Source organism: Cavia porcellus, unplaced genomic scaffold (genome assembly GCF_034190915.1).
Source record: "Cavia porcellus strain 051 isolate PalLab524CR breed Dunkin Hartley unplaced genomic scaffold, mCavPor4.1 scaffold_24, whole genome shotgun sequence".
Lineage (NCBI taxonomy): Eukaryota > Metazoa > Chordata > Mammalia > Rodentia > Caviidae > Cavia > Cavia porcellus.
The window spans coordinates 57,100,977-57,125,062 of NW_026947507.1; the positions used below are offsets into that span (position 1 = coordinate 57,100,977).

At 44.8% G+C, this 24,086-nt stretch overlaps 2 protein-coding genes across 5 annotated transcripts in view; one reads left to right on the plus strand and one right to left on the minus strand.

Moving 5' to 3' along the window:
* Mcm9 (minichromosome maintenance 9 homologous recombination repair factor) overlaps positions 1-24,086 on the plus strand; it is an 83,750-nt gene that overhangs the window by 19,058 nt on the left and 40,606 nt on the right. The gene's annotated exons all lie outside the window — the stretch shown is intronic.
* On the minus strand, positions 158-15,384 carry Asf1a (anti-silencing function 1A histone chaperone). The gene is made up of 4 exons (XM_013143224.2): positions 15,057-15,384; positions 10,357-10,472; positions 7,494-7,670; positions 158-6,400 (listed from the first exon to the last, which is right to left on the minus strand). The coding sequence occupies exons 1-4, from the start codon at positions 15,163-15,165 to the stop codon at positions 6,188-6,190; spliced, it is 615 nt and encodes a 204-aa protein (XP_012998678.2). The 5' UTR covers positions 15,166-15,384; the 3' UTR covers positions 158-6,187.

The following is a 24,086-nucleotide window of genomic DNA, read 5'->3' on the forward strand; positions in this document are numbered from 1 at the left end:
ATCATGATTTTTAATGTAAATATATACTTGGGTTGCTTGTTTTACACCATGGATTAGATAAAAAGTGATCCGGCCTGCGGACCAATCTATGGGTCTCAACCTGGAGAGGGGATCGGGGATGGGGGCAGGACAAGAGAAAAGAGAGATGGAGACAGGATGAGATTCCAATCGAGTCTCGTTTATTTTTAAAATGGTTACAACTTATATAGGGTGGGGGCGGGCCATAGGCAGGAAGAAGGCTTAATCTGATAGGTCATCATCATATCCGGATATATGATGTAAGCAGGAGAGGATTATGGGTAATGTAGGCAGGCTGAAACAGGAAGTTTGCTTGTCATGTGCATTGCAGGCAAGGGGAGGATCATGGGAAATGTAGGCTGACACACAAAATGCCCTCAGGCAGGAGGGGCAGGGCAGCAGCAGCTATTTAAAACCGCTCCCTACATCTCCTCCCTTATTATTATATATATTTTTTGGAACATGGCAGGCCCTGGGAGGACAGCGCCTGCCTTGGGTCAAGGACTCCTCATATGAACCCAATCGAGCCTTACCCGTCATGGGCCTGCAGGACAGCTGTTGGTCCTGGACCTGTCTTAGGTGGCTGATTGGCATTACATATGTGTCCTAGTTGCCCGTCTCTGACTGCCTGTCCAGTGCCTCAGGGCGTCTGGGCCACAGCATCATGTGGGCCGTCAGTGGGTGAATTTTCCCGATAAGTTTGTTGTTCTGCCATTTCCAACCGATGGTAATATACCTGAATGGGCTTTGCCATAAATGTGTCAACCTTGTTATTAATGTTATTAATGAGTGTTATGATCCTCTGGAAAACACAAAGTCCTACAGTAAGCAGCAACAGCAAGGCAGCTAGGGGTCCCAAGAGGGGGGCAATGTAAGGGGAGAGATCCTCCCACATGGAGGAGAAGGTGGTTGCTCCGATGCACTCCTTTTCTCTCTCTTCGAGGTGCTCTCTCAGTTTACTCATGGACTCTTTGACTACTCCCGAGTGGTCAGCATAAAAACAACACTCTTCCTTGAGGGCTGCACATAAGCCACCCTCCTTCATAAACAGGAGGTCTAGTCCTCTTTTATTTTGCAGGACTACCTCAGATAGAGACGTCAGGGACGCCTGTAGAGCTGTCACAGATGCTTCTATTTCTTTTAAATCCTGATCTACTGCTGCCTGTAATTGAGCTAGATGCTTATCTCCCAACACTAGAGCTGTGGTCCCTGTCCCTATTCCCGTTGCTACTCCTAACCCTAGTAACACAGCTAAGGTGAATGTCACAGGTTTTCTCTTAGATATATAGCCGGTCTGCGATGCCTGGAGGTAGTAGTCTCCTGGGTGGAAGGTTATGCGTGGAAGAACCTGTACAAGAACACAAAAATCTGTAGACTTGTTAAAAACAGCAGTTGCTATACAGGGTGATAGGCCAAAATTGCAGGCCCAAGACGTTCCTGGGGGTGGAATGAGGTAATTATTTGGCTTGAATTTGGAATGAAGCTGGGCACAGAGTTGTGCTGCCAGTGCTGGTGGACGGCTGGAATCCCCAAGACAAGTTTCTCTACCTGAGACATCAGGGAGAGTCAGCTTGTGGTGATTGTTCCAGTCACAGGCAGATGAGCTAGAAGAACTGATAAAGGTTAAATTGAGGGCCTTTCCTTCATAATATGGGGGAGGAGCAGCCAAGCATAACCAACATGATTGGGTGAGATCAGGTTGGGTATGATTTAAAGCCATGTATGCTCCTTTAATCAAACTGAATAGGTTAGAATGTGAATATTGAGGGGCAGGTACATGATCTGTCTGGTGTAGCGGAGCTTGAGAAACTGTTATGGCTGAGGGACTTACTGTAGTTATTTGAACAGTAGTAACAGGATCTGTAGTGGGCTGATTGTATTTTGGATTTGGATGTAAGGGAATAGAAAAAAAGCAATCTTTAAGATCAATGACAATTTTAAAAAATCCCAGAGGAATGGCACTGGGTGAAGGGAGTCCTGGCTGCAGATGTCCCATTAAGACCATGGTCTTATTTACTGCCCTAAGGTCTTGTAGCAGCCTCCATTTCCCTGACTTTTTTCGAATAACAAAGATGGGTGTGTTCCAAGGGGAATCACTGGGGACAATGTGGCCTGCATCTAACTGGTCCTGCACTAGCTGCTGTGCGGCTGCAAGCTTTTCAGAGGTAAGGGGCCACTGATCGACCCAAACAGGTTTGTCTGATAACCAAGTAATCTCTTTTGCATGGGCCGCAGGAAGGTCAATGACCCCTATTGAAAATGGCCTAGGCCTGCTTTAGAGGGGTTTGGAGTTGGGGAAATAGGCACTTTAATGCCTGAGCCTCGTTTGCCTAAACCTTGATTAGGAAGGAAGCCCTGAGTGAGCATTTGTTTGGTGACTACAGCATTGGGACTGCCCATCATCATTCCCATTTGAGTTAGCAAATCTCTGCCCCACAAGTTAAGGGGCAGCCCCTCTACAATATAGGGCTGTATGTGCCCCTGATTGTTCTCACTATCTTTCTAGGTAAGTAGACTGGCACTACGTTGTGGATTTTTAGATTGTCCAATCCCTTGTAAATGCATCATAGTGGTTTCTAAGGGCCATGTGGGAGGCCAGTCCTCCTTTCTAATGACTGTTACATCAGCACCTGTATCTATGAGCCCTGAGAAACTTTTCCCATTAAGCAATAAAGACATAAGGGGTTTATCTTTGGAAATGAATTGAGCCCAATATATATCTGAGGATCCAAGGGAAGAATTTCCCCTGTAGGAAGCCACAGCTGCATTAGAAGTTTGAACTAAAGGCAGCAGCACCAACTGAGCAATACGTTGTCCTTGGCTAATGGAAACTAGGCCAGAGATAGAGGATGCCATGACAACAATTTTGCCAGTATAGTCGTTATCTATGACTCCTGGAACAACTTGTAACCCTTTTAATATTGTGCTGCCGCGTCCAAGAATTAACCCACGAGTGCCCTTGGGAAGAGGGCCATAAATCCCGGTGGGGATGGCTTTGGGCAGCCTCTTCTGCTAATTGTGACCAATCAACTTCCTGGCCACTGGAAAGGTCAGGGTAAATAGGGCGGTATGGAGGAGGGGCCGTGGCGGCGCCATTTTGAGGACCCTCGTGGTCTCCAGACAAAGGGAGTGTCGGCACATCGCCATCTTGAATAGGCTCCGGGATCTCAAGGACAACAGAGCTGGGAGGGCTGGGTGCCTTAGATAAGACTGGTGGTGGCGGAGTACAATTGCAGGAGGCAGCTAACGCAGCCTCACCCTGGGCAAGCGTCTCCGCGAGCTGGGGATCTGCGTGACGTTGTGCCAGCAGCTCAGAGATTAAAGTCCAATATGAAAAAGCAGTTACAGGAACCCTTTTTGGACCAAAAACTTCATAATAGTCCTTAAGAGCATCTCCTACTCTATTCCACCTGTTTAAATTAATCGTACCCTCTAGGGGGAACCATGGACACACTGAATGTATGAACTGAAAATACTTTATTAGTTCTTTTGTCTTAACCTTGATCCCTCTAATCTTGAGAGCCTCCCTGAGGCCAGTCACGAACAATTCGTGCTCACTGAGTGCTTGTCCCATGTTAATGCCGTTCACCTACCGTGATTCAGGCGAGACGTAAGGTGGCCGTCTGCACAGATCACAGGACCAATGTCCTTGAATCAGTCACGCTGGCCAGCGCTTTACTCCTGTGAACGGTCCCGCGTCGTTATCCCTCGTGCCAGGTGAGGTCCCTTCGTGGTCGCCACTTGATCCGGCCTGCGGACCAATCTATGGGTCTCAACCTGGAGAGGGGATCGGGGATGGGGGCAGGACAAGAGAAAAGAGAGATGGAGACAGGATGAGATTCCAATCGAGTCTCGTTTATTTTTAAAATGGTTACAACTTATATAGGGTGGGGGCGGGCCATAGGCAGGAAGAAGGCTTAATCTGATAGGTCATCATCATATCCGGATATATGATGTAAGCAGGAGAGGATTATGGGTAATGTAGGCAGGCTGAAACAGGAAGTTTGCTTGTCATGTGCATTGCAGGCAAGGGGAGGATCATAAAAAATATAGGCTGACACACAAAATGCCCTCAGGCAGGAGGGACAGGGCAGCAGCAGCTATTTAAAACCGCTCCCTACAAAAAAGCTCTGAAAACTGCTGCCAACTTTCTTGGTAAAACTGAAAACTTCTAATTCTAATAGAACCCTAAGGTCACATAAAGATATGAGTGCACAAATGCATGGTGCTTCCCTACACTTCCTGGCTGTTTGTCTTCCAAAATGTTACCCTTCATTTCTTCTAGCTCTTCTTGGCAAAGTAACATATGCCTGTTTATGTTCCCCAGGCACAATTATTTACTGATGGGTGGGAGTGGGGAGATTGAAGCCTTCTAGCTGATTCAGATAGTCTGAAGATGAAGCTAAATGAGAAGAAATGTACATACTTTAATTTTAAAACTTTGAATCTGTTTTGTCACATTCCAAAGTTGCCTTATACAGCTATAAAATTTAACATAAAAAAAGGTAATAAGCTAGGCATGGTGGCATACACCTGTAATTCTAGTGCTGGAGAGGCTGAGGCAGGAGGATCACCCTGGGCTACATAATAAGTCTAAGACAAGCCTGAATTACATAGGGAGACTATCTCAAAAAACCAAAAGGAATCATTTTTTAAGTCCGAAACTTACATGAAAAATGGCTGTTTACAAAGTGGTATAAAAACCTAGCTATTTGATGTAACTACAAAGCAATCTTTATAAATTAATTAGAATAAAAATTCAGCAGTGAATTATTTGATTTGGGTATGTTTTATTTCTAGTAAGTACATATCATTTCTTGTTCCTGCCGTATTAGTCACTGAGTTATTAGAAAGCATTTTTATTTTCACTTTGATATTTTAACTGCAGTTAGACAAAAATGAGATTTTCTTTATAACTTTAACCCTTAGACATATTTTAAAAATCTATGAACTGTGGTGTATTAAAGTATAACAGCAAAACTTTGCTGCATAAATTCATTTTAAGATGACAGGAAATATATACAACTTAAATCTGTATTTAGACAAATGCACTTTCCTTAAAAGCTTTTAAAAGTACAGTATAGAACTTTAGATATGAAGGCACTGAGTAATCTGTATGATGTAGCTGTCTTGTTAACAGTTAAATAAAAATACTCTGCCCTGAATTTAATGCAGCATAAGAAACTTTTAAAGGAAATACCTAGCTTTCATCAAAGAAAAGTAACTTTTTGGTGCATTTATGTAATGAAGCCCTTTCCAATTAGAAACACCTTATTAGAAACACTGCTATTCAGAATCGTGTTACTGGAAAGGTATCGAGAAGATGCCCACCACAAGTATGCTTGACCTTAGTCGTTGCATGCCAGCAGGTACAGGGAAGAGTACAGGTGTGGGATACACAGGTTTCTGGTCCCTTACCTGTTAGGACAAAGGCAGTCGTGCCATCAGCTGAACAGGTTTGAGCCATTACAATCTCCTATCCTTCACCAAGGGAGTTTGTGTCTGCTGTTCATATGTTGAAATAACTGGACAATACTCATTTATAACCCATGTGCTCTGATATCAACTGTTACAAAAACCATAGGCAGCAGAGCTTAGAAACCATTGGTCACATTTGTTATAAATGCATCCAATAGCATGAGTTGTAATAGTAGCCACAAGATGCTTTGTTTTGCTACCCTAAGGTTCTTAGTAGCATATGGCTGACTACAAGTTCCCTTTTTAAGGGCACTCTTTCACTACAGATAGAAATCTGCCCCTGAAATCAAAACCACACTTTTTCACAGGAATAAGCCTTTTAGTACAAGTGAACTTTGTGTAAACCAGTAAAACAGCAGTCCAAAGATTACTGTCCAGGAGGCTAAGCAGCTTTACAGTCTAGTCAGAAGATTCATATTTTTGTTAAGTGCTTTAATTACATATAAAGGAGAAGAAAATAATATATATACTTTAATCTGATTAGTTTCAGAACAAATAAAATAACGCATTAGAGAAAAGTTACTTAAAAATAGTTGTATTTATATTCCACAATTTGCTCAAATACTGGTTTTCTTACAAACTTTCTACAGGATGAAATTCTTCACATTGTGTCTTAACTATGTATTTATGGAATTTCAGGGAAACAGTTCTGGTTTTGATAGCTTAATTTGTACTAAAGGGATGGCAGTGGTCACATGCAGTCCATGTGGGATTCTAACATGACGTTCAGTGAGTTTTCTGATGTGGACCACCCCTTTGACGCCGAAGGTAAAGCATCTGTTGACAGAAGTGACTGTAGATTTGGATTACTGCTCTCTGCATCTTCCAGTTTTTCTGTATTATCTTCCCAATTAATGTGGAATCTTGTAACCCTGGGATTAGATGCCAAAATATTCCTTTGAAGCTGGAGGAAAAAATGTATAAATGATAAACATTAGCAGAGTTAGGTTGCCAAATATAGATAAAAGCTTCAAAATGGTTGTTGATGTTAGTCTTCCTAAAGAGATAGATTCACAAGCAGAGGAACTTTTAGGTGTAACCAATAACCAAGGAATAAGCAAAGGAATTACCTCAACAAAACAGAAACCAGAGAATCTGAGGGAATTCATCCAGATATTCCATAATCCAACCCCTAAAAGGGTAGAGTTTTTTTGTCGTAAAGATGTTTCTGAGGATGTTTTAATTAAACAATGTTCAAGGAAAATGAACAATTTCCTCAAATATAACTTATTTGTAGCTTCCTACCTTTTAAGCACAATGGCTTATTTTTATAAACAGTATTCTAGTTCTCTTTTTTGGTACTCATGATGGCCACACATGTAACAATAAATTGGATCAAAAGAAGGTCTTGCACACAAGGTGGAAAGCATTCCTGTCTGATTATCTGAAAACTGTTCTACTACCATGAACTGGCAGACAGAATACCATATTCAACCTCACTTACTCTGTACCCTCTCAAAATCAGCTCCAAATGGAAAAATCACAAGATACTAAATACCTTTGAAAATGGTGTGTTAGATTTTTGCTTCTTAGTATTTAGCCTGCCTGCCATCATTAGAAATAATTAAACCTTCGGTTGAACCTCTAAGAATAGCAGACAGAACAAAGCATGTGGGGATATAAGGATAGCAACATTCATATGAAAAATAAGCATAAAACTTCCAACAATTTTAGGGAGAATTTGGACAAAATCACCAATTTAACCCTCCCAACAGACAGGAGCTTGGACAGCAGCGCAAGGCTAAGTGTGGGAACCTGCACTGAGGGCCACACTGGCCTCTGGACAGGGGGTCTGCCCAGTATTACCGGCTTAAAACACAGCAAGAGCCAGGGCTGGAGCCTGTCCATGGTCATGGCACAAGGACTACCCTGCCCAGCTAGCACAAGGGCTTCAAACTTGTTAAGCATCTCAGCCGTTTACATAATGTCCTATGAAACAGCAAGTGCCAAGACATTGTATGGTACAAGACATGAAAAAGAAGCCATAAGAACATTACCTTAGAGAAGTCTGGTTTCACTGGTGGATTTTCCCTTAATTCTGTCTCAGTATATTCATTATTTACATAATAGCCAACTCTAATAAATTCTTGACCTCGATAGGTGCAAGTAATTAACACAACGGTGACGCCAACTGCATCTGCATCTGGAATGAGTCCTGGGTTGGGCGCATCAGCCTGAAGATTGGACACACAGACAGGCTGTTAGGGCAGACCTGAGCATTACCCACCCCAGCTTCCCTACCTCCACCTCACCGTTCTGTGTCTCATTTCTCAAGGCCGAGTTCTTGTCCTGTGGAGTGTTAGAATGTCCCAGCAAGTGTCCTAGCATTAGCCTATCACACACACTGCAGAGCATCTAAACAGCTATTCAGGTTTCCTTGCTAGACTCGCGACACTTTATTGAGGGGAAAGAGCCCATCCAGTATCTTTATGCCTGTTTTAAAAACCTTATTCCTATTTCTAAGGGACAAAAGCCTCAGTTCTTTAATTCTAAAGCCCTTCATAATTTATCTCCATCTCTACCTCCTTCAACTGTCCTCCCATCCCTGTTCCAGAAGTGTGAGTTACACAGCACATGGTGATGATCCTTTGTGCCTTGAACCTAGTGCCCCTCCCATCTTGAAATCATTTCATCTTTGGAAATCTGCATCACATGTGTGTCTCCCTCCTCAGCCAAGCCCATTCCAACTCTGAAGGTAGAATCAACAGCTTCCTGTTTCAAATCTTTATTACTTGACACACCCTCTACTAGTGTGTGCCCAACATCTTCTGCATGTTTAAACTTCAGGCTTCCCTGGTAGACTCTCACCCTTTATTCAGGGTAGGAGTTCCATCCAGTTATCTGGATCATATGATGTTCAATGCAGCTATGAGCATTTGGGTTTTGAAATTCACTTCTACTCAGTTCCTGTCCTGGAAGGGTTTATGATCTCTTTAGAGACATACTAGGGTGGGGCTAGAAACTTCTCCAGGAGAACATGCTATTTGTCATAGGTCCTGTCTAGGATGCCCATTGGATTCTTAGGTAATTGGAAGTAGGTAGATATGGGAAACACAACTGTGTCTAATGCTGAGGCTCCCCTCATGTTGATTCCCTCACTCAGTGAACAGAATGCAGCTTGAACAGGTTCAAGTAGAGAAACCTGCATGTCTTTTATGATAATGTAGCATGGAGAAGGGGCAAACACTGCTGATACCAAAGAACCATAGTGGGCAGAGGCCTGCACATCTTCCTGCTGACCTTTGACCCACTTATGAGAAAGGCCTATTTGTTCTGAGTCAAATCATGGCAGATCAGGAAAATACTAAGGCAATTTGCCTAAAACACAAAACAAAAACTACTTTCGGCCAGTAATGGCAAACTTACAGCACACATGCTGCAGTGGGCTGTTTACATCACTGAAAGCTCTAAGAAGTTCACAGCAGTGCCTTAGGCATTTTCTGTTGAAATGGGTGAATTCTGTAAAATGTGTAGGCTAATCATGTGACCTAAATCATAAGTCATACTGCACTTTCTGTCCTTTGTGGCAACATGTATACTAGTACCAATGGAAGGCTACTTATCACTGGAAGGTAGTATTTGTTAATCAGTTTTTTTCAACAGGACTGTGAGACAAAAGCTTAGGATAGTGTTTTTAACAGAAACAGAAGATGCACAAAGCTTTATTTCAAAAATCAAGGCATTTATTAGTAAGTTTACAGTAACATAAAAGGTATGTACTGTATCCCTATATACCAAGTTTCCCATGTCATGATCAGTAAGATATGGGCTCCCCAGGCTGTGGATCTGCCTTTTTATATAACAGTTTCAAGAAGCTGACAATAAAAATTTATTTCTAATTACCCATATTTTTAGAGGGACCCAGCAGGTAGGGAGCTTGGGTGAAGTCATGTGTCTTAACATGCAGAGGCTGTATCTGCCCCAGGGCTTCCTCCTATAGTAGCGCAGGTGTTCTGTCACCTGGTCTCACACAACCCAGGTGGCAGCATTTGTAGTTAGAGTAGTTGAGCCTTCTAATGAGTATATTTAAGCTTTCCTTCATGTTTAGAGGTACTAGATTATCTTCTGCTTCCTAATAAAAAAGACCAAGGCTCTGAGACCAAGCTCCTGAATTCTGTGTTGAGGGAAGGGGCAGCAAAGGATGTATCCCTGGAGCTAGCGTGCATCTGACTGACTCTGCTGTCTTCCAAAGGATGGTTAACAGACAGAATTCAGTTAATGTGATCCCATCTGCCTAGTGAAGAAACAGGCAGAAGTCAGATTTTTCTTTCAGATTAAGCCTATTCAACAGGCAGAGAGTAGATGCTTTAATAACTACTGCACTGTAATTCCTGTGACTGAAGATCACACACCTGTCCGCTAACATACCTGTTATTCTAGCTCAGTTCCCGAGGAAGCTAAAAGTGAACTGTTCCGGTTATATCCTCACTCCTAGTGACTGAAACCATAGAGCGAAGGTGTACATTAGTCACTGATAGAATCATTCTTATGACGTCTGTCACTAATTAGCAGGGTTATACCAGACAGTAAATGTGCCCTGAATCTCTATTTTGGGCTGCTGAAGAGCCATCCTGGAGATTGGGCCCACAAAAGTTTCAAGCCCAGACTTCACCACTGTGTGCCTGCCCCTGAAACAGGCTAAGGCTTGCTGTGTGCTGTGCATCTAGAGAAGATGATACACACACCTCTTGGCCTACAGAACCAAAGGAGTAGCTTCTTTAAGACAGTCTGAAACACATCAGAGTGGAAGCAGTTTAGGCACAACAGTTTAACACAGAACTAAGTAGACAGGACCCACAAGATAGTAAATGCAGTCTCTAGAAACTATTTGGCATACACATTTATCAAGACCAGTCTTACCTGAAATACAAACATATGCCTTCCTGCAGGAACAGGGCCCACTAAAACAGAGTCTAAAACTTGATCATATTCTTCACTTTCTGCAGAGCCCACGTAGATAATTTTCCACTCCAAGTCTAGAGTTAAGAAACAAAACATTATTTCAGATCAGTAATTACATGACCAGATGTACTCTGTAATGCTAATGCACTTTACCATTTACTGGCTGCTAAATGGCTCCCCATAGCAGAAAATCCAGAAAGGCACTGAAGTGCTCCTCATATGGTTTTTACCAGAATTGAAATGCTATCAGCATTGTCCTGAGGGTTCACTTCATTTGAGTGTTCTGACACCTTCTTTAGTAAAGGACCCAGGAACATCCATTCAGTGTTCCCCACAGTATTCATCTGTCTGTGGAACCCCACTTCTGTTCCTGTGCCAGCGCCAAAGCCATCCTTTAACAGCCCCCTTAACATGCTGGAAGGGTTGCCCTGAGGTGGGAATCAGCAGAGCACCACAGTACCCAGTCCTCAGCAGCGCTTGCTGGTGCGCAGCAGCTGGGGCTCCTGCTCACCAGGGGAAGTGGCACGTGGCGTCATCACTGTCCCTGCAGCTGAGACTGGGATGCCCACCCACTACTAACTGCAGGTGTTGGGGCTCCTCCTCACGGTGCCCCTCATGGCACACTTTAACCTGAACAAGAGCCAAGACCCTTATACCCTTGACACATGTTTGGTGGAGGTGGGAACAAGCAGGGAAAGACATCAGTGGTGTATAATTCATCCAGCAGTCTTCATTGAGCACCTTTTACAGCATTTTCTGGGGAGCAGAGATGAGTAAAACTGTGGCTCTTCAGCAGGAGTGGAAGAAAAACTGCAAATACTTAACTGTCCCTATACTTATCCCCAGAGGCAGAATGGCAAGTGGCCAGCCAGACTCACAAAAGGGAGTTTTGGGATCCTGGTGGGGAATGTAGAGAAATGGTGTAGGTATTACAGTGTTTCTCACTCACCTGATTCTTAACTACAATTCGGTGAACTGAAAGTTAGTTTCTGCTTCCTCTTTAAGTCAGCAGTGACATTCTGAGGACCTGGCACATCATGGCTCTATCCTAAACTAAGACTACTTCTTTCTCCAGCTTTTAGCACAGCTTCCTGCCTCTGCCATCTCAGCAGATCACCTACTGTGTCTGCTGACAGAGCTGAGGAAAAGGCTTCCCAAGCATCCAGTCAGGAGGCAAAGCAAGGAGAAGGGGATGCCAGGACAGGAGCAGAATGAGAAGAGGGAGGAGGGACACAGCCAGTCTGCCAAGCGCTGAAGGCCATCAAAGTCTGACTTTCCCACAAAGTGGCAGGGAAACTTGCTCTGCTTTGCTTCGCTGTGCTGGGTAGACTCCAGGGCCTCACGCATGCCAGGCCACAACCTCTACTAAGGCTGAGCCCGTCTTATCAAGAGCTGGAGTGGCAAAGGTCCAGCTATCCACGTAAGACACCATTCCAGCTGAGGGCTCAGGAGACCACAGGAAGCTAAGGGAAATCAAAGGTCACCGCAACAGTTGAGGTTTGCAGTCAGGCTGGACTAGACCAGGATCATGTGTGGCTGTAAATTCTGAAGGCAGCAGCAGCAGCCACTGCTTTTCACAGGGGCTAAGGTGAGGCAGATCATCAGGAACCGCTGCAGGCGTCTGAGGTGTCTGCTACTGATTAGGGGAGATACCGAGCAGCTGGTGAGAGGTGTACTACCAGTGAGACCCATGCAAAGCTATGACAACGCGGGCTTCCTAGGTAGAGTGAGGCCAAGACAAACAAGCAGCAGCTGTTTTAGGGCTGCGATGGCTACAGATGAGCCAAGGGAGGATAAAACAGAACTCTCACAGAGGTATATACCTTTTTATGTATGTGTGCTGCATGTGTAATGCTCTTCTAACTGCTGTAAACTATCACAGGAGCGTAGCCATGACTTAGACTTGCGTTAAAAGATACTGGCCACATGCTCGGCCTTGGTCCTGCCAGTTTATGCTGTTCACCCTCAACAGCTCTATCACACACACTTGATTGTGCAATATATGCATTTATTATATATTGCAAGTAGTACACAAACAACAAAAGTCTAAGCTCTCCCTGAATCGGCACTGCTTATACACTATTCAGCATTAGAATGCAAGCTGTGCTGCTGCAACTCCAAAGCCTGTGACTGGGCAGAGAAATTTTCCTTTTCTAGCGTGAATCAGTAGTGGAATAAGGAAACTTAATCCAGGGGAAGGATCACAGAGACCAGGCAACTGACAGGTGATTGTATGTTAACCAGTACAGGCTGTCACGCAACACAAGCACACTGATTTTACACCATGAGATGTGTGTAGCAGCTATTGAGCTTTAAATGCTCAGTGTCATTTAAGGTGGTATCAGCTGTTTTACTTTTGTGGCACTGGAAACTGAACCTAGGTCCTTTATACCGAACAATCTCCCTGCCCCTTTAACTTTTTATTTTAAGAAAGGCTCTTAGTAAGTGGTTAACTTGCTTAGGCTGGGCTCAAACATGCAACCCTCCTGCCTCAGCTTGCCAGAGAGACAGGTTTACAACCCTAAGGCCCATGTATTTTTTTAAACTTAGGTTTCATTCCCTAGTGCCTTGTATTCCAACAAAGAAAGGATAAGGTTCACACGTTACCGCTGAAGATGTTAATTCATTTATTTACAAAGTTAATTAATTCTTTCCTTTAATCATGGTTGTCCCAGCCTTGAAAGTATAGCATGGTAGCCACTGAGGGAACCTGAAGTTTCCCAGTGTGAAGCATCATGTGCATTCTGGTGCTCTGTAATATTCTGCTCTGGTGCACTGTGAATATTTGACTGTCCAGGCTCTGATTATGGGTATACATCAGTGAACTCAGAAACGGCAGTGAGCTGAGGGGCACCAAACTTCTACAGGGCTGGTGACCAAGCACAAGAAAGCCTGCTTGAATTTCAACCTCCCATTTTTAAGGCTGTTCTCCTTGATATAGATCTTACATTAGAAATGACCCAATTACCTAAAGGGCAAATACTACTAGAGCTTTCTCTGCAGGGCAGCTTTTAAGGAAAACGAAAATATTCGGGGACTGCTAACACGTATGAAAAACGGCTGAGACAAAATAACACAAAATGAACATTCTCAATATTCCGTCATTTGATTTCTGGGATAGACTTTTCTTAAAGAACTACAATACAGAAGTATAAAATCTGTCAGGATCCTTTGCTAGGTAAATTTGATTTCCTTAATCCACACAGCCTCTAGGTGGAGTACACAGGCATGGCACCTTTTTGAGATTCCTTTGCAGCTTTGGAATGACTCAGCTTGAAGTATTTTAAAAAGTACTAAATACCCAGCGGTGATGTACTGGGTGAGGCATCCTCAGTGGAAGTAGGTGCAGCCTTGATCTTCCAGGTCTAAGGACCCCAGTTAGAGTGGAGCAGTTTAGCCTCTACCGATGGGCTTCCGGGGAGCCAATGGCAGGCTCTGCACAGCCCTGAGCCCTGCCTTCCCGGCTTGGAGCAGGGATCTAAAATGGAGGGCAGGCGCGCGGCTAGGTCCTGGACTGCAGGGCAGCGCCTGCGGGCCGGGGTGGGCTTGACCTGTGCGCCTACCTGCACGTGTGCAGCTGGCAATACAAGACGCTGGGCGGGAAAACCGGGCTGGTTTGGAGTACTCCAATTGGAGTACTGCCTATTGGAGTACTCCAGGAGAAACGATGGTTTCAGGGTAATGAGGAAACTACCTTCTGATTCTGTTAATCAATGCTGTATTTGGAAAGTACTCTTTTAATAAATGTCACCCTTCCCAGTATACCTCACAGATAAATATACATGTGTCTCTAAGCTCTGTACGTGTATCAGAGCAGCAAGACACATGTTCAGGTGCTAATAGTGGTTAGCCAAAGGAAGGGGAAGTATGAACTGTTACTTTATACGTTTTTACAACTTTCCAAAAGTTTACTGCAACGGGCATGTTAGTTTTGTAAGTAAAGTTAACATAAAACATTTTAAAGACGAAAAGTAGTTTTTAAAACGAAAAAAAAATGCTTTACACGATGTGATTAGTATAATAACTTTTGTGTGTGTGTGGTGCTGGAATCGAGCTCAATGCCTTGTACCTCCCGGGCAGGCGCTGTGCCACTGAGCTATTATCACCGGCCCCAGTATGTAATAACTTTTAAGTGAACTTTGTCAAATAGATTTGCAAGTTCAAAGATGTCCCCCTACTTAACTGTAAAATTAACAATGAATTTAAACTTTTTCTTTTCATTTTTTGAAAATTAAGCACTAAGACATTTTCATGAAATCTACGGAAAGCAGCTATAGGCAGATAGGTGTTCTGTTAACAGAAGCTGTTGCATGGCCATCAGGCACGCACCTCCGTCTGCTCGCCGCCCCTGGGTTGCGAGCAGTCTCGCTTCAGACCTCCTAGGGCCGAGCAGTGAACGCGGCGAGCTCCGTGTAACTTGCAAGCGCGGCTCGGCGGAGCGCGGTGCGGGGCCGAAGCCCGCGCGGTGTCGACTGCGCATCACGGTCCGGGCCAGCCGCGGCGGCGGGGCGGAGCGGGGAGGTCAGGCCACGGACCGCGAAGATGGCCCCGCGCCCGCCGTCGGGTCCCGCCGCCGCCCGCCGCAGACAAAGCTGGCAACATGGCTCCCACCCGCCCGCCCTCCGCGCCGCGCCCCGCGCTCGGCCGGCGCCGCTCACCTTCGCTCAGGTCCTCGATGCACTCGAAGGTGATCTCGAACTGGAACGGGTTGTAGAAGGGGGACGGGTTGTCCAGCACCACCACATTGTTCACCTGGACCTTGGCCATGGCGCGGAGGGCGGGCCGGGCGCCGCCCGCGGCCCCACGCCGCCGCCTCCGCCTCTGCCTCCGCCCGCCGGGAACTTCGCTGGGAGCGGGCGCTCCGCGAGGCCGTGCAGCCTAGTCCGCGGAACCCCGGCCCATTCTGCCGGGTAACGCGCCGCGCCGCCGCCGCGATTGGCCGCGCGCTCGGACCTCCTCTCCAGGCCGCGGCGGCGGGCAAGAGGGGCTCCAGGCGGCGCGGCGCGGGCGCTCTCCCTGCGGCTCCACCTGCTGGCGCGCCGGACAAAGCGAGCGCGGGGCCAGCCAGGCGGAGGCCGCAGGCCCCGCCCCCGCCCCGCCCCGCCGCCGGCCCCGCCCCCGAGCCCCGCGTCGGGCGTGGCCACGGAGGGAAGGCACGGGAGCGCGCCATCCTGCCCTCTGTGCTTCCTGGAGGAATTTTGGTTTTCTCAGGTTTTTTTTTTTCTTTTAGCGTTCTTTTAGTATCAGTGTAACGGTTCTGTCGATACTTCTGCATTTAGCAGATAAGCTTGACTTTTCTACTGTCTGTTGGTCTCCTCTGTTATCCAAATGATATTTGGAGTAGAGAGCGGGTTGGTTGCAGGGAAAGAAATAGCAACTTGTACACCAATGTCAGCTCTAAAGGCGCAAAGCCATTTTGGAAATGGAGTTCTTGTCTAGCGGCTGCGTTGAGTTAGAGACACAAAAAGAGAGGCGGGGCGAGTCTCCATACAGGCTTTCAGGGAAGCCTAGACTGGTCGTCTGGAGCTGCATCTGGGTTTTCTCCGGATTCCAGATCCAGCAACTCCCAGAACGAGAATAGAAATAATAGGAGATGTGATGAGCTACATCTCAGCTGGGGCACATAAGGAGCGCATGGGAGGGGAAAATTCAGCTCTCCGCGGACCAGGGAACCCAGGTGGAGAAATCAAAGGAGGGAACACGCAGCCACATCAAGACGTGTGGTCTGCAAAGCATGTATAATCGAAGTCTTGAGTAAATAATACTTGTAGCACGACAGATACTGAGAAGCTTTTGCATGTCTAGCCAGTTCAAGGCTGAGCAGAGGAAACGATTCGTTTATGCAGCTGGGCACATGTTTGTGAGGCAAGCTGTCCCTGTTTACTAAGTCAGGTTGTATAAAGGTTAGTTTTATTGTTTGCTATTCATAAACACTATTTTTTCCTCGTGATGTATATGAAACCATTGATCTTGACTAAAATTCAGAGTGGAAGTTATTTAAGAACATCTATAGTGGATGAATTTTCTCATAGTGCATTACCCAAAACTTTGACTAGTCATTCTTTGGACATTATTCATACTTAAATAGCTTGATTTTGATGAAATATGTTCATCTGATAGTCTTTGAAGTGAATGTAGGACCACTAACACCTGGCCTCCCACATGTAAGCAAACTAGTTAGGGGAGGAAGCCAAATAGGATCAGCCGGAGAAGGAAGTTCCCGGAAGCCGGCTGTTTGCACAAGAGTAGCAGCGTCATACTGTACTAGAAACGGGGTATTGTGTCTGATTAAGAGTGTGCTCTTCATTCTTAGCAAGTGCCAGTGTTGGTACTAACAGAGAAGAAGTTGTACACTGTGAGACATGCTACATATTTAAGATAAAGGTGGCCATTTAAAAATTAAAACGACATTATTTCTTGACCTGTTGGCTAAGATCAAGTGAAGATCAAAACATGACTCCTATGAGATTAGAGTATGCAGTTGTCTGATTTTTGTAGGATCTTTTAAGAGGGAATTCTGAGTCACTCATTTTATAAAAATGACAAATACTTGTTACAGTGAAGCACATTTTGCAGTTTGACAGTAGGTGTGTGAAAACAAAGTGAGTCTTACTAAACTTTTTAGTGAGTGTGTGGTCTTGCAGTCTGAGAAGATGTACCTGGTTACTACTGGCTTAATTTTTTTCCTTAATGTCTCATCTACAACAGCATTTAAAAGGAAGAAATCTTCTGATAATTCACTGGAAGCTGCAAGAATTAGGTCCAGGCCCCTCCCACTTCCTCTCAGCTTAACTGCTTAATTACTGTACATCAAAAATGTGAAAGGTGTCAGAGCACTTTCCCCAGTAGTTCACTCACTGAACAATATCTTTCAGGAAAGAGCAGAGTCCTTCAGGTATGTCCTGTCATAATTCTAAATTCATGGATGTGCTTAGGGGAAAAACAGTTGTAAAAGCCTCTCTGTGATGTCAGAGATGGTGTCTGGGAGCTGTTGCAGAACAACTGTTTGGTGACCCTTAGACTGCAAACCACACTGTAAATAACAGGTCAGGACCAGTATCTTCAATTAGTAAGCATCCAAGGGTGCCCACTTGAGGCTTGGAGGAGGCTGTGGAAGGTAATCTCCGAGTAACTTCTCTGTGGATCTCTGGGGAAAGGATGGTGGGAAATCATTTGGCCTTTAAGATGAACTGAGCCTGGCTAGTTGTCAGGGCAGAAATAACGGAACCTGGTTACGCACTGTCATAGGCTGAACGTGGCTCCCTCAGGTGTGTGTTCTGATGCACTGACATCTGGTGCCTGGAGGGCAACTGTGCCTCTGAAGAGTGAGCAGTCTGCCTAGTGGGCACCAGAGAAGCACCAGGGGCCACAGGCATAGGAGGACACAGCCAGGGCAGCCATCTACAAGCCCAGGAGAGATGATCGAAGGAAGCAGTGCAGCCTGCAAGCCTTGATCAGCCTTGTGCCTCCCAGCTGTGGGGAAATGAACTGTGTTGTGCATGCCAGCTAGTCTGGTAGGAATTAAGCGGACCTTAGCCCCTGCTGTTGCTAACACTGTCATAGGAGTGGAAGTACTAATCCTAGATTTCCCTGTGGAGTAATTGCATTAGCCTTGTGCTGAGATGTCTTCAAAGGGTAGTCTGTCATTGTCTTGTCTTTGTTTGTTTGTTTGTTTTTTGGTTTTTTGTACCAGGGATTGAGCTCACGACCTTGCACTTGCCAGGCAGGCACTTATGCCTCTGAGCTAAATCCCCAGCCCATGTCCTGTCTCTTTGAGAGTATTTTTTGCTAAGGCTTGCATTGTGTTATTTTTGACGTGCTGGGGACTCACCGCAGAGCCTTGTACACAAGCTGCACCTCCAGGCTTGTGGCTTTCCTAGAAGCTTCGCTTAAAAGGCTTCTTTATACTTACTGCCTAGTGATAGGATATCAGAATGTAATCGTTGTTTTAAATAAATTTTCAGTAAAAATGTAGAGGTTTTATAGTTTACAGATATTTCTAAGTAGAATAAATTCTGCGGTTTTAAATTCGTAATACAAGAGCATCTGCTATATGAAGCTTCTGCACTGAGCTCTGTGAAAGGTCCTAAGATAAAACATGGACTAACCTGTGGTATAGCAGAGAGGGAGTTTATACAAGCCAATAAATATGATAGGAAGCAGAGAGTGAGGTGCAGCTCTAAGCATACTTACACTGGCAAAAGCAAAGCTGTTTTCTTTTTTGAAGCGCTCTCCAGTTGCATGTTTTTTAAGCCTGACAGCATCCTGGCAGGGTAGGAGGGCAGATATTGTCACTCTGTGCCATGCCATCTTGGTGCCCCTCTTCTTCACTACACAGATGAGACCTCCTGTGATCTCACCAAAGGAAACAGATGGGCCTCATTTCCAGCAAGAACCCCCAAGCTGGCAGCCACCGGCAGCATGGGGACTGGAGTGTGATTCAGAGGGGCAGAGGCTGACCAGGTCTCAGGGTGAGGAGGCGCCAGCCGGGCACAGCTGGAGGTGGTCTCACTGCAGGGCTCCTGCAGCCTGCCAGGGGTCCGAAAGTTGGGGACCACACATGCCAGTTTACAGTGTGCGTTGGTGTCTCTCATGCTAAGTGAACGCCTCCCCTCCCGATCCTTTCCTCCGCCCCATGAGTGAAGTGTCACTGCGTTCCTCTGCTCAGCACCAGGCTGTTTCAGCGGCATTTGGCCCCTCACCGTAGGTGGACTGTGCTGTTAGCGCCCTGTCGGCAGCTCTACATTATGTCACTCGGCTTTCTGAAGCACAGTTGTACTGTTTATAATTTTTTTGGCAATAACATCATTTTATTATTCTTGACACTAAGAATACAAATGGAAGTGTCTAGTAATTATTTCCTGTTTCTCATCTCTAATTTTTTTCCATGTCTTCTTGGTCCTCTTTTAAACCAAACTCAGACTCTCAAGCTCAGTTTCCCCTGTAGTCTACTTCACATTGTAGATTTCACCTTTTCCTCTAACCCTTCCCCTGCCCACTCACCACGGTTCTCCTCGGTGCCGCAAGATAACGGCAGCAGAGGACATGGATCTGGGGAAGCTCTCTGGCTTCCACTGCAGCCTGCACGTACTGCAGCCTCCACTGGTTGGTTACTATAGAAACCAGTGACAGTCAAGGAAGCCTTGCTTGGCAGAGCTAGCCAGGTAGACTTTGTGAGATGGAGAAGGTCAAAACCGAGGAAGGACAGCAAGGGAGCTGCTGCAGAGTGACCTGGCCAAGATTTGGTAGAGTTCTGTCTGCTGCTGAGGCTTGGAGCCCAGCGCGCTGTGAGCATCCTCCAGGCAACTGCTGGTGGTTGCATCGTGATGTTTTTTAGAATAACAGCTTTATTGAGATATGATTCACATAACATATGACTCACTTAAGATGTGTCAGTCAGTAGTTTTCAGGAGATTCACAGAAGTGTTCTAAGTTATTCATGTATCACCACAGTTAATTGTGGAGCATTTTCATCATCGCAGAAAGATGCACTCTAGCCTTTTGCCAGCACTCTCAGAGTTGGGTAATCCTAAATTACGCTGTCTCTAGCTCTATCATTATGCGGTCTTGTTTTGAAATTCATTTTAAAAAATCATTCATTTGATTTCTTTATCTGACATTTTATCCACATGAGTATGTTTTGAGTCACTCGCTAGTGAATTATGTGTCACGTTGGAGGAGTCCTGTTGCCTTGGTTGTTTGCTTGGAGGTTTACTTACCTTTCTGTTGGATATCACTTCCACTTTAATGTAAAGGTCTCTTCAGGGATCAGCCTTCTCTTCACAATGTGTCTTGGGACACTGGATTGGTTTGAAGCACTGAATATATTTCCAAATGGACTGCCTAGTGTGTATTCCTTGATATTTCTTCCATAGTGGTCAGTGCATGTCCACAGTGTGAGCATGTGTTGGAGCGTATTATAAGGTCGTATGGAACAAGAAGTTTGCTTGGCTGGCTTAGAGACAATTAGCTGATCTTTGCAAACCAGGCTGGTGGCAAGCTATATCCTTGGGTCTGTAGCACCTGTTGAGAAACCCATTTAGAGCATAGGCAGATAACTCCTGCCATGTCTGCATGGCTCTCAAACTCCTGGGGTGAGGACTGTGAAGGGCGATAGGAAGGTGAAGAAATAAAGGTGACAGAAAGCTGGGATCAAGTAGAGCCCTCTCTCCTGGAAGGTGGACAGGAACTGTTCAACTCCTGCAGCAGCCTGTTTATTTATACTTTTGGCAGGTTAATGTCACATGACACCCCTTTGCCTAGCAACCTGAGGCTGGGTGTTCTCTAGCCTGGAGCAGCTTGTTCATGTGACTTGCCTCAGGCGCTCTTTGTTCTCAGGACCAGCCTTGCTCCAGCGGTTCACATGCCATGATCTCTACCTTTAGCTGCTCCCGAGAAACTTTTCTGACTGCAAAGGTGTGGCGTGTCCCATGAAGTCCACTGCCCACCACTGTGACTTTCTATGGCCCACTCTCACCTGCAGTCACTCACATTTGCTTAGTCCTGATCTGTCCTGACCTGCCACCCAAGCTGGCCAGTCTTAACCCTGTGAGGTCAGGTGTTACCCTTAAGAATATGGAAGAACAGTTTGTTTTTGTCCTCAGATTTGCTGCAATTTCCAAATGGTTAAAGAGAAATTGAGCTCTGTGGCTTTCGGTATGGATGCATTCCTTCTTGTCCTCTTGTTGATAAGGTTAGTCACTGGCTATTTCAAAGACTCCATCCAGTTCCTGAACCTCAGTGAATTTCCTCCTCCATTTGTCTCTCTCTGGCTGTTTTTAGCTATTTCAGTTCCAAGTTGGGGAGATGCTGAGTCAGAGTTTCTTAAAATGTAATCTGGGGCCCATGTGCAGCACAATTAGCTAAGGTGAATGGAATAACAATTTTTTGAGATATATTTTGATATATCGATGAGGTATAGTTTAACGATTTTGAAACACGTAATGATAAAATTAGGGTAACGAGCACTGCTGTCACTTCAGACATTATTCATTTTATGTGTTGGGTACTTCTGTAATCTGTTCTCATTATTTTACATATGACATGGCTTAATGGGGCCAGCAGTTAACCTACTGTAATGTAAAAACCAGAACTATTTATTGCTTATTATTTCCTTAGTGTTTGCTATAGGGCTTTTTGTATCAGAATTGTGTTGATCAGCATTCCTTCACTCTGACTAAAAACCTAAGGAAGAACAACTTAAAAGGGAAAGGTTTATTTCAGAGGTTTCCATGGCTGGGTACATGGGCTGATTCAATCATTGTACATGGGAGACATGTGTTAGCATTATCATGTTGTATACCATAACTATGTACAGTTATGTGTTAATTAAAACTTAAACTTAAAATTAAAAGAAATTAAGGGCTAACTTCCCATCACAACTGATGTAGGCCAAAGGCAGTGAGATGGATAACACATTGAAAAAGCTGAATGGAAAAAAAGCTTCGACCTAGAATCTAACACCCAGCAAAATCATCTCCCCAAATTGAAGACAGAATACATTCACAGATAAATAATAACTGGGGGCATTAGCACCTAGCAGACCTGTCTAAAAGAATTACTGAGGGAAATTCTTCAGGGTGACAGTGACTCACCCTAGATGGCATTCAAATCTGTAAGAAGAGTCAGCACCAACAGAAGGTGATTGTGTCATTAAGTCTAATGGCATTTTCTTTTCTAAACTGGTTTTTAAAAGAACTAGCTAAAACAATATGTATATAAGTATGTTGTGGTACCTATAACATATAGAAATATATTTGGCAATAATAGGCATGGAGGCATTACCAGGGTTTCTGTAATCTGGTCTCTTATTCCTCCTTTTCTGGCTGTGCTCCCCTGTTCTGCCATGAACTAACTGGCTTTCCTCCACTATGCTTTTCTACCATGGCCAGCCAACCATGGACTTAACCCTCTGACACTATGAGCTTAATTAAACTGCTCCTTTCATTTGCAAGTGTTAGGTATTTTGTTGAGCAAATTGGAAAAGTTGACTAATACAGAAAATTGGTTCCACAAAAATGCAGCCATTGCTGTGACTACCGTCCATGAGAAGGTTCAGAAACCTTTATTACAGTTTGCATGAGGTCTGGAGATGCAGGGCAGTGAAGCCCTAAGTGTTTTAAGGAGAACTTGTCAGATCTTGGAAGACCAGAGTGCCAGAGTGCCCATAGGAATGTAGACTTTAAAGCCCAGGCTCATTAGGTTTCAGATGGGAACAAGGACTCTATTGGGAATTGACCTAGAGGCCATGCATATTATATTCTGGCAAAAAAAAAAAAAAAAAAAAAAGAAAAGAAAAAGAAAAAAACTGACTGTATTTTGCCTACATCCTGAGGCTTCACGGTTGACTGAATATAAGGGCTATGGACTTACTGATGTAGGGTTGGAAATATCAAGTCAACCCAGCATTCAGGCTGTAACATGGGTATAACTGTCTTCTTTTAGCCATATTTATAGTAAAAATCAGAAGCAAATGTCAAAGCAAAAGTACTTGAAAATGTAAATTTGGGCCATAAATGTACTACATCTAAAGTTGTAGCCAAAGGAGGGGTAGTTGCTGAAGAGATTAGTGCCATTAAAAAGAAACTAACTACTTTGAACCAGTGCAAGAAGAAAGATGCCTTGTTTCAGCAGGACTTCTTTTTGCCTCTTTCCTTAACCTGCTTGTTAAGCCCCCTACCCTATTTGGGACACATCTGTTGGGACACATAGTTGCTAATTCCTCTGTTGTTTTGACAGTGACATGGAACATAAATTGCTGGGCAGTCTAGTCTGATTATATTTTGCAGGGGTAGCTTTTTAGTCCTGAGTTTGAGGGTTTTTTCTGACCCTAGTAGAGCTTTTCTTAGCTATTTCTCAGTTTTTTTATGGGTACGTTAGTGTCATGGTTTAGCTCATAGCTATCCTGAAATTATCAACCTACCTTTTGTGACTTGCCTCCAAAATCTATGGTAAGGTTGAACTTACCTGCATTCTGTCCAGATAAAATCAGTTTCCTTAGGGAGAGGTTTAGAGTTTGCAGGCTGTGTTTTAGTTTGTTTGTTTCCTGTTACTACAGTAAAATTCCTGAGACAGGATAATGTGTAAAGAAGGGACTTAGCTCCCAGTTTAGAGGCTGATAGTCCCAACAGCATGGTGCTGTCTCTGGTGAGTGTCCCTGGGCTACATCACATGATGGCAGATGGCTTGACAAGAACATGTACAAGAGGGGGAGATCACATGAGGAGACAGGAACCTGAGAGGAGGCCAGGGAGCGCCAGTCTTGCTTTTATAAAAACTCTCTCACAGGAACTAATCAAGGTCCCAATAGGAAAACAACAATTCCTTCTAAGACAAGTGCCACTGGTGACCCAATTACCTTGCACTTGATTGTACCTCCTAAAAGTTCCACACTTCCCACAGGAACCACTCTTCTAACACACCAAGTTAGAGGACACACTTAAACTACCCAAGTCCTAGCATCCCTTCCTCCTGGTGGAACTCTCTGAGCTGCCATCCCAGGGTCTGGGTGGGGTGTGTTAGACTCTGCTCTTGTTGTCTTTGCCTTTTCAAGTATAGAAGCATCACTGTGTGAGTGAGCTGAATCCCAGCTAATGGAGCTCCAGTGTTTCCTGCCAGTCACTGTTGGTCCATCTCTGCTGTTTGTGTTGGCAGTGTGTAGAGTTCTTGGCAGCACTGGCTAGGCAGGT